General features: G+C 37.9%; 1 protein-coding gene across 1 annotated transcript in view; it reads right to left on the bottom strand.

Annotated features, from left to right (window-relative positions):
• Positions 1 to 6,624: 6,624 nt before the first annotated feature.
• PLCXD3 (phosphatidylinositol specific phospholipase C X domain containing 3) overlaps positions 6,625 to 15,586 on the bottom strand; it is a 192,116-nt gene continuing 183,154 nt past the window's right edge. Inside the window, exon 3 of the mRNA XM_052659315.1 lies at positions 6,625 to 6,778. Coding sequence (XP_052515275.1) covers positions 6,625 to 6,778 — 154 coding nt within the window. The remainder of the gene's footprint in view (positions 6,779 to 15,586) is intronic.

Here is a 15,586-nt window from a genome sequence, read left to right as displayed (position 1 = left end):
CACAATCTTATCAAAAAAATTTCATTTGCTAAACAGAACTGTAGGCATGTATTTTCTTTACATCACATTTATTAAAGTATCAATGACCAGATCCTAAAAAGAGAAGGCACAGGTCTCCCACTGGTGAATTTCTCATGTCTAATGAAGGAAATGTCACCAGCTCTGCAAATTCCCATCCTTTAGACATGAAGTAAATCAACAGAAATGTGTAGAAGCAGGGGCCATGAGATGGAAATGTTACATTAAGAGATTTGGATTTTCCTATCACTTGTATAAATTTCAAGAGAGGAGGCAGCTACCCAAATGTCTTGAAACTCCATCCCCATTCAGACCCTGCCAAGGAGTCACTGTTGGATTCAGAAATATTTGAAAACTCTATTTTAGGAATTCCAACACATTTTATGCTTTACAAATTTGTCTAGAAAATGGCCTTAGGTCTCACGGTTCTTTCTCTGGGATGGGTTGGGTTTCAAATTCCTTAGAAAAGGTGTGGGTTGTGATAATCTGCTTTGACGAGTCTCTCTGGCAGGTGCGGCTTCATTGTCAGGAACTACATTCCTGCCTGCTGTCTCTTCCACCCAATCTCCTGAATAGGCACAGACAGAGCTGTGTCCAGACCTCAGACACTCCTCTCTTCCTCCAGGAGTCAAGAGAGTTCCTTTCTATGTCAAATTTTCTACAATTCCATAGATGACCAGATCTAATCTGATAAAAATAATTTGTGCTAAGTCATTAATACGAAGAGTAATGGGTTCGTTTGTTACCTCTCTGAAAGAAAAAGATAACAACTTTTTAAAGCGGTCCTGGTATGAATTAAAAGGTACTTCTCGCCAGGGGCAGTTTTAATATATGGGTATGTTTCAGGTTGTCCCAAATTATTGGGGAATGTTACATTAGGGATTAATTGTGGGGAGAGAGACTTGGATCTCACAATAGACAAGTGACTGTGGCATTGATCTTACTAAAGTTCTTGCCTGATTATTCTTCCTGTATTTCAGTTGGCCCTTCATAACACATTTCTGGGACTTGGCATGGGCCAATATTTTCCTTCATGAGGGGAATTAAGACTACTGATCTTCATGAACTATCTTAACACAGGAGTGTGGAAAGAGGTAGGATGTTATCCCCTATAGGTAGCCCTACTGAAAAAGATAGGATGCATAGGGATTTAAGATTAAAAAAAAAAAAAATGCAGTAATACCCAATTAAATGTAAATTTAAGATAAACAATGAATAAGTTTTAGTATAAGTACATCTCATGAAATATTGGGAAATATTATACTAAAAATATTCATGTGTATCTGAAATTTGAGTTTCACTGGGTATCCAGTATTCTATCTAGCAATCTTAAATATGGGACAAAAATAATTGAAGATGGAGGAAAAGAAAAGAAGGTAGATTAATATCCTGTACCAAGATCCCAGACCTAAAGATTACAGAGTTTTGCTTTGAACATGACCACCAGTGCAGATCCTTAAATTAGTATTTGAATGCACTTAGGCAGATAGCAAAAATTCAGGAGTGTTGCTTCCTGGTTTTTTGCAAAGGGAATCACATTGGTACCACCTAATGTTGATGGGTCTTTCGTGACTCTCACAGAGCCAAGGCAGTTCATTATACTTGAGAAGACATTTTTTTTTTTTTTTAAGTAATGGTTTGGAGAAACATTTTTTTAAGGAAAACTTGGGTTCCCTAAAAATGGGTTCCATATTTGGAAGAACAACTTTAGAAGTGCACTGGCTCTCTTGTGGATGGAAATGCATCTGAATTTAGTTTCTTTGCACATTAATGAAGTTAATAAATTAATTGATGTTTGGAACTTAAAGAGCATTGGGTATCCCACAAGCTGCATTATTTGCTTGTGGGAACTCAAATAAGTACTAAAGCACATTCCTCATGTGGTTAAAAAAGGCCATTTTTAACAAAAACATAATCTCCTTTTAAATTTTAATCCCAAATTGCAACAGTAACAAAAATGTCAAGGTATTAAGGCTGGTCATAATGTGCCCTTTTTCTTTAGGATAAGTTTGATTTTGTACAAGATATAGTAAGTACACTTACACACACACCACATACAAGCACATACTTCTGACTCATACAAATACACATTTAGAACTAATAACTATAAAAGAGTATCACAAATGAAATAAAAAGTGCACAATTTTCAATAGACTTAATCAACACGTTTTACGAATTCCACAGAACATTTTACCATTGTCATTGGGAAAACAAACAATTTAAAGCATTATTTAAAACTGTATGTAACACAGGAGCCACCAGTAAGTTATGGCAAATACAGCATTTACACCATTGTGTCACTGAGATCTAGTTGAAAAGACTAAAGTGCTATAACATAAAACACTTTCAAAAACCTTGTTTAGCATATCTTGAGGGACACTATGCATTCTTTTCTATTAGCGATTCAGAAAGCAGCACTCCACCTGTGAAGCTCTGATCTGGAGAGCAACCAAAGGTCAGAAGTTTGTGTTGCTGGATCATTAAAATTGCAGAACTGAAAAACTCATGAAAACATACATTTCCTGAGACTTCCACCTTTCCTGTCTGGAGTCCTAACAGGGGAGATCCTGAATGGGTAACATTGGCTAAAACATCTCAGAGCCTCAAAGAACTTAAAACAACAGTAAGAGAAGATGTGTGTTTGTTTGTTTATGATTTTTAAGTTCATCTTTGATTCTCCAGCTTGAAGTGTTACTGACAACATAGTTAAGACTATCACTGCTAGGCATTTCTTATTTATGATGGTCTTATTTTTCATTGGTTTTCTAGTGATTTTTCTCCTCTTAAATATTTAAATTATGTTTGTGCCTACTTATGTAGGAGATAATGATTTTAAGAGTTAAAACTGCAATAGAATCAGGTTGATTGATTAGAGTGGTCTCCACTTGAATAATGTGTGAAATGTTCATGCTCTGTGTGTGTGTTTGCGTGTGTTTATGTGTGTACACACATAGGTGCATACATACCAAACACTTTATGCTCTAATACATTCACTGTTAGGTCGTGCTCCATGAAAAGTAAGTTTTCCTAGTATGGCTGAAAGTGAATATTGAGGTCATCATATAGAGTATCCTAAGGCTTTTAAAAGATGCCTCCTCATTCTCTGCATTCATACGACTGTGTAGTAATAGGGAGACATAAAGGATGAAATAGCAGGAGTCATCACTATATTGGGCCTTCAAAATTACAGACAGGAAAGCAAACCAAAAAATGATACTCTTTGCATATTTTCCCTCATCAGCCACTCACCCCTTTGATTTCTTGCTATAATTGGGTAAAAGTTGGATTTTGTTTCTGTTTTTTTTTTTTTTTTTCTTCCTTGCAGGACTAATGATGGAAAAGTTAAGAACTAAGCAAAACAAAATGTGCACCAAGATGTATCTCCTACCATTTGGGGGTTCACTTGTAGCCCTTGTGCTCAAATGCTCTGGAAACACAATGTCTAACTAAGACAAAGGAGCTTAGGCTGATGGCAAACTCTAACCACATACCACTAGTCCTCACCCCCACCTCTTTATTTAAGGCCCACAGCCTGCTCCCCAGGTGTGTTCCGGAGCAGGGCCAATGGACAGAAGACAGCCAAAGGCGTCTTCTCTCTATTCTCCTTGCAAAAGAATCCCTTCTAGTGAACTCTTCCTCTAGCTGGATTCACGTCTACCTGTTCCCTCCTTTAGAAATTAAGGCAAGTCCATGTACTCCCAGTGCCTGCTACATATATACTGTATATCCACATGGAAACCAAACATTGGCTTGGAAATATCTCTTGTCAAACAAGGTCTCTATGTGCAGGTTTATTAATAGCAATTAAATGCTTTCTCCAGTTGAAAAACTGTGCGATTAATCTAATGCTTCAGCATGTTTGTTTTTTTCCAGCACCCAAATGACAAATATGACAAAGCTAATACTAAGCGAATATTATAAGAAAGCATCTAAGTTCAAGAAAATACAACCTGGTTACCTCTATATTTTACTCATTTTTCATTAATATGTTGAAAGATCTGTTTTCTCATACATTTAGAAATTAAATTCTTGTGTCATTGCAAATTTGCTTGGCTAAAGGTCCTCCTGAGGGATGAATAATGAATAGTCAGAGAAAACCTGCCCAAAAAACAACTTCACAGGACATTAATTCCAATAAGCTATCGTCCTTATAAAAGGAATCATATTCCATTGCACATAAAGAGCAGGTGAAAGATATAGAAAGACAATAAAACTGCAAGGAGAAAGGAAGTGGAAAGAAAACTATATTTGTAGATAATATTATCTATTTGTACAAAAATATTTGAATATAATCAGCTACTCTACTTTCAAAGTTCTCATCAACTCTTTTTCATACACTGTTAAGGGTTTTGGTCTTAAAACTTAAGTATTTAATATCATCAAAGTTTTCACTTGAAAAGAAGAATTGTCACTGTGTCTATCCTTGACTGTGTGTGTGTGTATTTGTATCTGTCCGCCTGCAAGGAGTAGGTACAGATTGGTTTATTTTGTTTCCTGATATAAATACACACAACTGGAATGGAGACTATATCTGTTGCATATATATACGCATGCTACTTGGTCAACAAAACACAGCTGTGTACTTTTCATAAATGTTCTCTTCAGTCTAAACAATTTCTCTCCATTCCCCACAGTGGTTAGTAAATACTATTTTCTGATAGTGAATATTTATAGTCTTCTAATAAACTCTTAATTATTTATAATTTTAATGTACATAAACTTGGAATCAAATCCCTTACCTAAGACTCAGAGATTAAACCACATGTTGTATGTTTAAATTAATTAAAAACTGAGAGCATACTTTTATTTCTCTATGGTCTCACTTTACATGGATTATGTTGTTTCCCCCCAGGAAACTATTGAGCTGTGATTATTTCTAAACATGAAGATAAAATAATTCAGAATTGTACAAATTTCAGCAAATTTTATAGATTTTTATAAATGCCTCAAAATAGTCCTGTGAGGCATATAGGAAAGGGTTATTGTGCTCTTTTAAGGTTATTTGGAGCTGTCAAATATCGCAATGACACCAAGGGGGAAGCAATGCTTAGAGTTGTATTGTATTTTCCTTCCTCATGCACGTGGACTATTACATGGTAGAAGGCAGAAACTTTCTGTGAAACTTTGGCCTCTGCCTCAAAATTAACCCTGGGGTGAGATGGATGGAACCCCAAAGCGATTTTCAAAATCTGCTCAAATCACATAGACTTAAGAATCTCCTGAAGATGCTTGATGGATCCTGGAGAGGTCACAGTCATAGTTTCAAAGACATTGTTCTCATTCATTCTGTGACCCTTCCTTTTTCCTCAACTTTATTTAAAAAAACTCAAATTGAAGCTTCTCAGAATATGTTCCTCAAAATTTGGGATGTAGAATGACATGTTGGGAAATCTTAATTTGGTAGGAAAGCTTGCAGAACCTTTCACTTCTTTCTTTCTTTTCTTATTTTAATTTTTTTAGTCAAGTTAATTGTTAGAGGAACTTTTGTTTAAGTGTTCTTTTCAGAGTTTTCTGATTCTATTGTTTTAATTAAATTTTTTATTTTATAATTTTACTTTTATTTACTTTTTCATGGAAAGTCATTTTATTTTTAATATAGTGGTGTGTACATGTTGATCCCAAACTCCCAATCTATCTCTCCTGCCCCACCCTTCCCCCTGTAACCATAAATTCAATCCCTAAGTCTGTGCGCCTTTTTCTGTTTAAGTTCATTTGTATCTTTTTTTTTTAGTCCACATATAAGAGATATCAAATGCTATTTGTCCTTCTCTTTCTTATTTTATTCAATATGATCATCTCTAGGTCCCACAGAGTTTTCTGATTTTAACACACATAATTTTTCATTTACTGGGCATTTTCAAGACAATATTTAGGAGATTTCAGAATTAAAGTGATATCCATCTCCTCACCACCTCCATTTTTCAATACGGAGTTGGCACTAATTGTTCTTCCACGAAAGTTTTTTATTCTATATTTATAGCTGCCTTCAATAGAAATACTGTGAAACACTATTGTTTTTAGATGACACAAAATTTACTGATTATGGCCTCCAGTATTACTGATGCAGGGAAATCAATTTGATGCATATTATCTATGACCAAAAGTTAGCAAGACTGCAGGCTACAGAATATTATACCAAATCCTACAAAACAAGTAAATTTCAGTACAACAATGTAATACACATTATGCTGGGCATTCAATTACTTTTAAGTCCCATACAGCATCAGATTAAAAAGAGCGAGCGAGAGAGGGAGCAGGAAGTTTCATTTGGAGGAAAGTGTTGGAGCCCTAAGTTGAAATCAGAAACACAATCAAGTAAACACCCATAAGTTACAAAGACTAATTCTGAAAAACAAAATTTACTAGTCTTTTTTTAATCCCTAACACTAGAAGTAGGTTTTGCTTATCAAATGGGAAATGAAATATTTATAGTAATGAAGAGTATGATCATAATCACTGAAGAAATGGTTTCCCCCTTTCCCACCCACTTTCAGCCCTTACCCCTTCAGAAACTCAGTGGAATAGGAAGATCAGAGTGTTTATAGATAATACATCTAATACAATGAATCTTCTCCTTCTTATTCACTGATACTCCAAACAGTGCCATCAAGTGTTGGCTTCCCCTTCATCAAAGACATAGTTGAGCTTTATGACAGTGCTGATGAAATCACCAAGTTCTACAAAGTCGGCAGTGACAATATTGATGCCACTCTCTCCTGGCTTCTGTGTGCGGACCCACTGCATCATGGCAGGAAGAGCTCTGAGGAAGGAAGGAAAAAGAGATGTTACAGAAGGAAAGATATTATTTTTCAAGCTTGCAATCCCCAGGACTTTCTCTAGTTTTCTAACTTACTAAAATAAATGCCCCAATTACAGAGACATAATGGAGAAAAAAAAACCAAATGGATGATGGTAAATTCTTACCCTCTTAAGTGACTTGCGGGAGAAATACAGTCATCCTTGGAGGGTGGCTTAGATGGTAAAGAGTCTGCCTGCAATGCAGGAGACGTGGATTCAATCCTTGGGTTGGGAAGATCCCCTGGAGGAGGAAATGGCTACCCACTCCAGTATTCTTGCTGGAGAATTCCATGGACAGAGGAGCCTGGTGGGCTATAGTCCATGGGATCACAAAGAGTTGGACAAGACTGAGAGACTAACACTTTGGAATCCATGAGGAATTGGCTCTAGAAATTCCCATAGATAACAAAGTCTGTGAAAGCTCAAGTGTCTTACATAAAATGAAGTTGTAAAGTCAGTCCTTTTAATCCATGGTGTCTGCATTCATGAGTTCAACCAACCCAGGATCGATTTTTGTGGATATGGAACCCAAGCATATGGAGGGCTGACTGTAGTCACTATATCAGTCAGTATTCGACTCCATCTTTGGAGATCTCAGATGCCATGAGAATTTATAGTGAAATTTCTCCACTAAGAAAGCAACATTCTTGCGGTCATTTTCTAGTTTGGTATGGTGTGATTGCAAACCCTGGAGAACTATGGGTTAGTGAGGTCAAGGATGTGTACATGCACTTAGCAAACATTTATTACAAACCCACTATTTTCAGGAAATGTGCTAGATATTATAAATAGACATACTAGTGAAACTCCCTGCATTTACAGAGTGCATAGTTTGGTGGTAGACAGATGGACAAGGAAGACAATTTTAATATAGTACAATCAGGGCTCATCCTTTAAACTTCTTTACTGATCACCTCTTCTATTCCAGACACCATTGAAGCCACTTGAAAAACTTGAGTGAGCATAGCAGATAAAAATATCCACCTATGAGGAGCTTACAGTCTAATAAGGAAAGACAAACCATGAATAATAATCATAAATTAATTACATCATTTGATAGGAAGGAAGAAGCGCTACTAAAATGCAGCAAAAAGGGAAGATTTGAAGGGTGCAGACAGAGAGGAGTGGAGCAGATTGCAACTTCAAATAGGGTGCTTACACAGGTGCATTGACAAGGGGATATTTGTGCAAGGGTTTGAAGGAGACAAGGGAGTTAGTCACGTAGATAGCCAGGGAAAGCATTTCAGCTGCTGCCATAGCCTTAAATGGGTAGCAGGCGTAAACTTGGTAAAAGAAAGAGGAGACCATTAAAAGATGAAGTTAGAGGAATAATAAGGAAAGAGGGGGGCAGATGCTGTATGGCACTGTACGCTATTACAAGGGTTCTGAGTGTTACTTTGAGTGAAATGGGGAGTCTTTGGAAGATCTTGAGCAGCACAGTGCTGTGATCTGACTTAATTACAAAAGATGATTCATCACCTGGAGAGCACAGTGGAGAGAGTCACCTAGCCTCGTTTGCAAAATCAGGGAAAAGTTTTCAGAAGAGCACTCCCTGAATGTTGAGAGATTAGGAAGACTTAGCTGGGTGAGGGTGGAAATGAGGGATGGAGGATGATGTGGTATGTTTTCAGACAGAGAAAATAGCATTTCTACATTCATTAACAGGGGTATGGTGTGCTCAGGAGTAGGGCATTTGGACAGACACATCCAGCTATTAATAAGGATGCAATATCCTACGATAGCACATTGAAGAGAAACCACTATGACTTAAGCAGGCAGGAAGGGAGGTTGAGAAAGGCATAAATGAACCGAGGTCTTAGAGATAGCAGTGCAATAACAATGGAAGAATGAGGAAGCCCATGTGAATGTTAAATTCCTCGATGGAGAGAGAAGGAAAGATACGGAGGTGTGTGTGGAGAGATCATGATGAAATTAAGAATCTCAAAGAAGCTATAAAATTTAAGAAAGCCTCAAAGTTCTGGAGAAATCAGAAGGGACCAGAAGACAGAAGGTTTTCAGAATGGAAATCGACTTAAAGCTGTTAACCAGGGAAATAATATGCTTAGATTTGTGATTCAGAGAGTGTCGTTTGCCTTCAGTGTGAACAAATGAAGGGAAGAAAGCAAGACTAGGATCAGAGCTAACAACCAGAGAGCTGTGGAAGGAATCTAGACCAGAGATAATGGGAACTTACATTGCAGTGGCCACAATAAATATATTTGAAAGGAACTAAGGAGAAAAGGTGGCACTAGTGGTAAAAAAAAAATTCACCTGCCAATGCAGGAGACACAGGAGCTGAGGGTTTGACCCCCTGGGTGAGGAAGATCCCCTGGAGGGGGAAATGGAAACCCACACCAGTACTCTTGCCTGGAGCATCCCATGGACAGAGGAGCCTGGTGGTCTATAGTCCATGGGGTTGCGAAGAGTTGAACATGACTGAAGTGACCAAACACACACACACACACACACACACACACACACACACACACAGTGAGATAAAAGGACAACATTTGACTGGTGTGGGATTGGATATGATGGAGATAAAGAAAGAGGCCATGAATGATGCCTAGATTTCTAGCAGTATTCTGGCAGGTGAGCATCATCTACTAATTTTGGAAGGCTAGGATTGAAGGTTTCCCAGTGGATGTACTAAGTTCAGTCCGAGACCTGTTAATTCTGAGGTGACTTTGGGACACATGAATTGAGATTCAATTGATTAAATACACGTCTAACATTCAGGACATAGAGCTGGTCAAGGACCATCACATAAAAATAAAAGAGCTATGAGAGTGGATAAAATTACCTGGGAAGATTGTATAGAGAAGGACGAGAAGAGAAAATCTGAATATCAGCTACATGGGCAGAAAAGTTGATTCAGTTAAAAAAGGGAGAATTAGGTATAGAAGCAGGATGAAAATCAGGAGCATACAGTATCATGAAATCAGAAGAAAAGAAAGTCATGCTCCTTTTGGTTTGTGAGGCTGAAGTACAGAATGTAATACAGCACCTTTATCCAGATCTCATAAAGCACATCTAGCCAAACTTGACCCATCCAGGACAAACTGAAATAACTGCCTTGGACTACATTAATCCCGCGGGTAGTACCTTAAAAATTCTGATCCATGTTTTCCAGCATTCCCCTTTGTCTATTAGATACAGATGGAGGAGAACCCAAAGAGTGCTGCTAAAAGAGGGTAGCATGGACCTATTGCTGTCAGAAAATAGACTGGCAGGTGGAGGAATCTGGTCTTCAGAGCAACAGTTTCTGAAGGGAATTCTATCTTGAATTAAAAACTGTGGGTCCCTAGAGAACAGACACAGGGGTATTCAAGTTCATCAGAGAGACAGATGCTATGGCTGTGTGTGCAGCCACTCAGGTTTGAATTCTATTACTTTCTCTTCTGGGCTTGCTTGGGCAGATGGCATATCTCTGTTGTGAACACAGTATCACCTTGGTATTTCAGAAAAAGCAGACACTCTTTGGGAAAAGTATCAAACCAGTCCATTTCCTGGGAAGATGGTTGCTTAGCAGATACACTCACCCTGAGAGGTGAGAGGTGGGTAGAAGAGTGATACTGAGGCCAGTGTCCATTCTGTATTAGCTTTAACCGAGTAGCTGGTTTGCCAGATCCCTAGGGTACTAGGTTAGGGAAGGCTCTTGAGCAACAAAATTCCCATCTGAGAACCATGACCATTATGAAAACAGCAACTCAGATGCCTGCTACTGCGCTAAGATTGATATTCCTGGGCCTGAATTTAGAATAACTAATTGTTATCCCCATGGAGAGATGTTAGGAGTGCTCTTCTCTGTTTCACTATAAAATAGATTACTTTGAGGATTGATGAAATATCATTTTGGAATAGCTTGTAGTCCTCAGGTGAAATGAGTTTTACACTTAAAATGCCACTTCTCTGAGTCATGGGAATAGTTTTCTTTTTCTGTTCAGATATACTTTTCTCAAGTCAATATGATACCAAAAACAAAATAAGCAATAATGCCAAACTGAATCTCAAATACTCAGACGGACTTAAGTAGAATTATGTTAAACAAAAAGACTCAGTGTTTTAGATTAAAACAAATAAATGCTATTGAAGTTACAATAATTATTTAGAGTGGCATTTCTTAAGCTTTTAAAATTCTTTTCCCACCATAGAACCTTTTAAAATATTTTCCTTCCTCACTTTCTTTCTCAATAAAGTTTTAATATCACAGATAGACTTTAAATATGTTTATATATTGTTTCTTTATTCCTGTACTTTTTACAAAAAAAGAGCACATTTTTTATTTGCCCTCATGAGAATCAATTCTTATATTAGATAAATAAATTGAAAAGCCTACTCTGGTGGTAATAAAATATTGTCTTAATGCAATAATTTTCACTGTATAAGACAAATTGGTTAACAAAGACCTGCTATATAGTACAGGGAACTTGGCTCAATACTTAATAATCTAAATGGGAAAAGAATTTGAAAAAGAATATATGCATGTATATGCATGGGCTTCCCAGGTGGCACTAGTGGTTAAGAGCCCATCTGCTAATGCAGGAGATATACAGAAGACAGGGGTTTGACCCCGGGGTCAGGAAGGTCCCCTGGAGGAGGGCATGGCAGCCCACTGCAGTATTCTTGCCCGGAGAATCCCATGGACAGAGGAGCCCAGCAGGCCACAGTCCATAGGGTAGCAAACAGTAGGACACGACTAAAGAGACTTAGCACACAAATGTATAACTGAATCAGTTTGCTGCTATATACCTGAAACTAACAAAACATTGTTAATCAACTATACTCCAATATAAAATTTAAAAAAGTTAGAGAAAAAGCAAACTGGTTAAACTTTACTGTTTTAAAATCACCCATTCATTTATTTGGAATTCCCTGATAGTTCATTTGGTAAAGAATCCGCCTGTAATGCAGGAGACCCAGGTTCAATTCCTGGTTCAGGAAGATCCACTGGAGAAGGGATAGGCTACCCACTCCAGTATTCTTGTTCTTCCCTTGTGGCTTACCTGGTAAAGAGTCTGCCTACAATGCGGGAGACCTGGGTTCGATCCCTGGGTTGGCAAGATCCCCTGGAGGAAGGAAAGGCTACCCACTCCAGTATTCTGGCCTGAAGAAGTCCATGGACTGTATGGTCCATGGGGTCTCAAAGGATCGATCATGACTGAGCCACTCTCACTTTCATTCATTCATTCAACAAAGATATATTGTACCTGCGGGAAGTCAGTGTTCTAGGTATAGCTCCTTAGAGCATTTTGGGGTTTGAACCTTTCTCACCTCTCTCTAAGAAAACATTGCGGTAGCCCTGCCCCCACACTCTTCTTCTGGGACTTTGCTACACTACAGTCACAATAACCTTTCTCAGAACTGAGTGCATTATTCTTCTACATGAACAACTGCAGTCTCCTCTCATCTAGAAGATACACTCAGTTTTGAATCAGTCAGGGTGAGTCCCTGCAGCCTCCCTCACACACTCACCACACCCACACCTCTCTTCAGCCTCTGGGCTAATTTGTTCTCTGGTAATACTGAAATTCTTGTGTGTTCTCCCAAACACATCCTGTGGTTTCATGCCTCAGTTTTTTTTCAAGACTTCTATCTGTATGAAATACCATTCCTTCTTCAGTACCCTTCCTGGTCTAACTTCCACTTGCCCTTCAAGACTTGGCTGAGGCAGTATTTCCATCCTTTCAGTTCAAATCTGGGTGAAGAGCTCTCTTCTTGAAGCTTTATATTCCTCAAGTACAGTCTGTAACTACACATTGCACATGGCGTTCAGATTTTCCACTTCCATGCCTATTTCTGTCAGTGCTTGCACCCTTTTCAAAAAAACAAAAATCATATCGTAGTCATCAATAGATCCTCTGTACCTACCACAATCCCTGGAACCCAAAAGGAAAACAGCACATTTATTGAACTCAGATATTGAACTAGAAATCCTGGTCCCAGCTGTCTCAAAGTCCAACAAGCAAAGTGGATGTGAACCAATCAGGATAATACAACATGGCACAACAGACATGGGCATAGGAGCCTATGGAAGCATGTAGGTAAAATAATTTATTTCACTTGGAGGAATTTAAGGAATGCATCACAAAATAGGTGACATGTTGAGCTTGGTCAAGACTCTTTAGATAAAGAAACCAAGTATTTCAAGAAAAAGGAACAGCACATCCAGTCGAACATGGACTGAAGTAGATCATCAGAACTTAGTTGTGTAACTCAAACTTTGTACATTTTAATCATTACGTCTTCATTTCTCCACCTCTGCAGCTCATGGTAAACACCATTCTATTCTCTGCTTCTATGAAACTATTTTTTGATTCTACATAGAAATGAGATTATACAGTATTTATCTTTCTATGTCTGGCTTATTTCACTTAGCATAATGCCCTTCTAACAAAACAATACTGTATCCTAAAATCCTAAGATTCTATGTTAAGTACTCTTACCACACGTATACATAAAAAATAATAAAAATAATAAAGGGTGCAGGAGGAAATTTTGAGAGGGGATGGGTATGTTTATGGGCTTAATGGTGATGGTTTCATGGGTATACATACTTATCTTCAAACTCATCGAGTTATATACATTAAATATGCATACCAAGTTTATCTGTCTATCAGACCTCAATAAGTGTTTTTTTTTTTTTTAATATATGGGTATGAAAGAGATGGCATGATTAAGAAGGATGAGGTGACGAGACAGTAGGTGCCATGGTATGGGAACACTAGAGGGGGTGACTGGAGAAGGGGAGGAACAAGAAGGTATTTGGGTCAGATTGTTTGGGGCCTCCTTTGACCTGTGGCGTCAGAGCTTCCCCTTACATGCTCTCAGGTTTGTTCTTGATTTCGTCCAAAGAAGAGTTCTTTGATTTTCTCATGCAAAGAAGAATTTAATATTAATTCCATAGTAAGTCTACTGCCTAATGACACTGAAACTAGTATTCAAGACCTCAGGAATTTTCCTTAGGAAGTTCTCAGATTGCTATGAGATTTTAAAAAGCCCTCATTCACTCATTCATTCATTTATTCACATTAGTTCCACCATTATAACCAAAAAGTTGCTAGCAGAAATTTGAATAGCATTCACTAATATTATGAATGGAAATATTTCTTAGTGAAATTATGCAGCCTGAAGAAATGACTAAATTCTTTTTGAATCTGTATGTTAATATTTCAGGATCTATTTATGGAATAGTCTCTTTTGGTTTCCTATAGTCACATAGAAAAATGTGACTATGCAGATATTGCAGTGCTGTCTTTTAAATGTCTTTTTCTCAGTCTCCCATTTTCATAGATTCTGGATTTATACTGTGGATTTACACTGTTTATTCACAAGACCTCACTGACTACCAGGAGGATCACATCACTTTAAGATAAATGAAAATATAAATAAAATCATAGTCCTAGTGTTAAACATAGAGCCAGACTGTTTCTGCTCAAGTCTCACCATCAGCATTAATAATGAGCAAGTTGATTAACAGTCTAAGCCTCAGTTTTACCATCTATCAAATGGGCATATTAATGAGGATTGAAGTAGTTAGTGCATATAAAGTGCTTAGATGAATGCCTAGCTCTCTATAAGTGGCAATGTATTGAATATTCACTGAATTACAACCAAGGCAATGCTCTGCTCCAGAGTCTCGAAGAAGGAAGTCAGCAGGGAATTCTGAGAGCAGCATTCAGCCACAGTGCAAGGGAATATAAAAATGAGCCTATGGGGATTTTTCCCCCCCAACATTCACTATTTTCTAATAATGACAGAAAGCAGGTGGGGGAGATGGCCTGGTGTAAAAGGGCAAGACTGGTGATGAGACTTGAGGGAAGTATCCTTGGAAGTGCTTTTTTTGGGGCACACAATTATTGGAAAAAAACAAAGTACACTTTCCCCATCATAGATTCTAATTTAGGTTAGCAAAAGAACAGATCCAGAACCAAAATTTGGTACAGGAAGCCTCACAGCTCTTCTCCGGAATATGGAGCTCTCCTGAGGAAAAGCATCTTCAAACAGATTGCAGGCTCCTTAGAAATAGGCAAGTCTATAGGAATCAGAAAACCTTCCTCCAAGGAAGCAACAGGAAGGGGGCAATGTGGGAGCCAGAGGTCTTCTGATGTGCTGGCTTTGAGAACTGATTTTGAAAAGACTTAAAGGAAAAAATAAAGAAATTGGAGGTGCTAAGTTCAGTAACCCTCGATGTGTTGACCTTGACTTATTAATTCATGTGAGCTTCCTATTTAGGGTGCTTCAATCGCTGCTTTTAGCACAAAGATAAAAATTCTTAACTGTTCTATTGGCTCTGAACAATGGCCAGCTGTTCCTGTGGTTTCATTTCTGTCACTCTTCCCCCCACTGAATTCTAGACACATCCTCAGTCCTGCTTATCTTGACCAGACTAATTTTCCCCAGGGAATTTTGTAAATGCTGTTTGATTGTTGTTAGTTTGCCATTTTTTATTTTTTTTTTTCACCAAGAATACCTTATCTTTCCTGCCTCTTCACTTGATCAACTAACTAACTTCTCTTTCAGGAGATAGTTTAAATGTCACTGCTTCAGAGCACTAGACAAAATTGCAATTATATTTATGTGTTTGATCAATACCTCTCTCCGATTGGACAGCAATGACTTTGAGGACAAAGATTCTCTGGTTTCCTACTGTTGTAGCCCAGGTGCTTAGCAAAGCACCTGACATAGACTAAGTACTCAAGAAACACATATTGAATAAATAGGTTTTATTTTTAGAAATATCTTTCAAAGGATAAAGTTTATTAGAATT

Source organism: Budorcas taxicolor, chromosome 20 (genome assembly GCF_023091745.1).
Source record: "Budorcas taxicolor isolate Tak-1 chromosome 20, Takin1.1, whole genome shotgun sequence".
Classification (NCBI taxonomy): domain Eukaryota; kingdom Metazoa; phylum Chordata; class Mammalia; order Artiodactyla; family Bovidae; genus Budorcas; species Budorcas taxicolor.
This window is presented reverse-complemented; position numbering and strand designations above follow the sequence as displayed.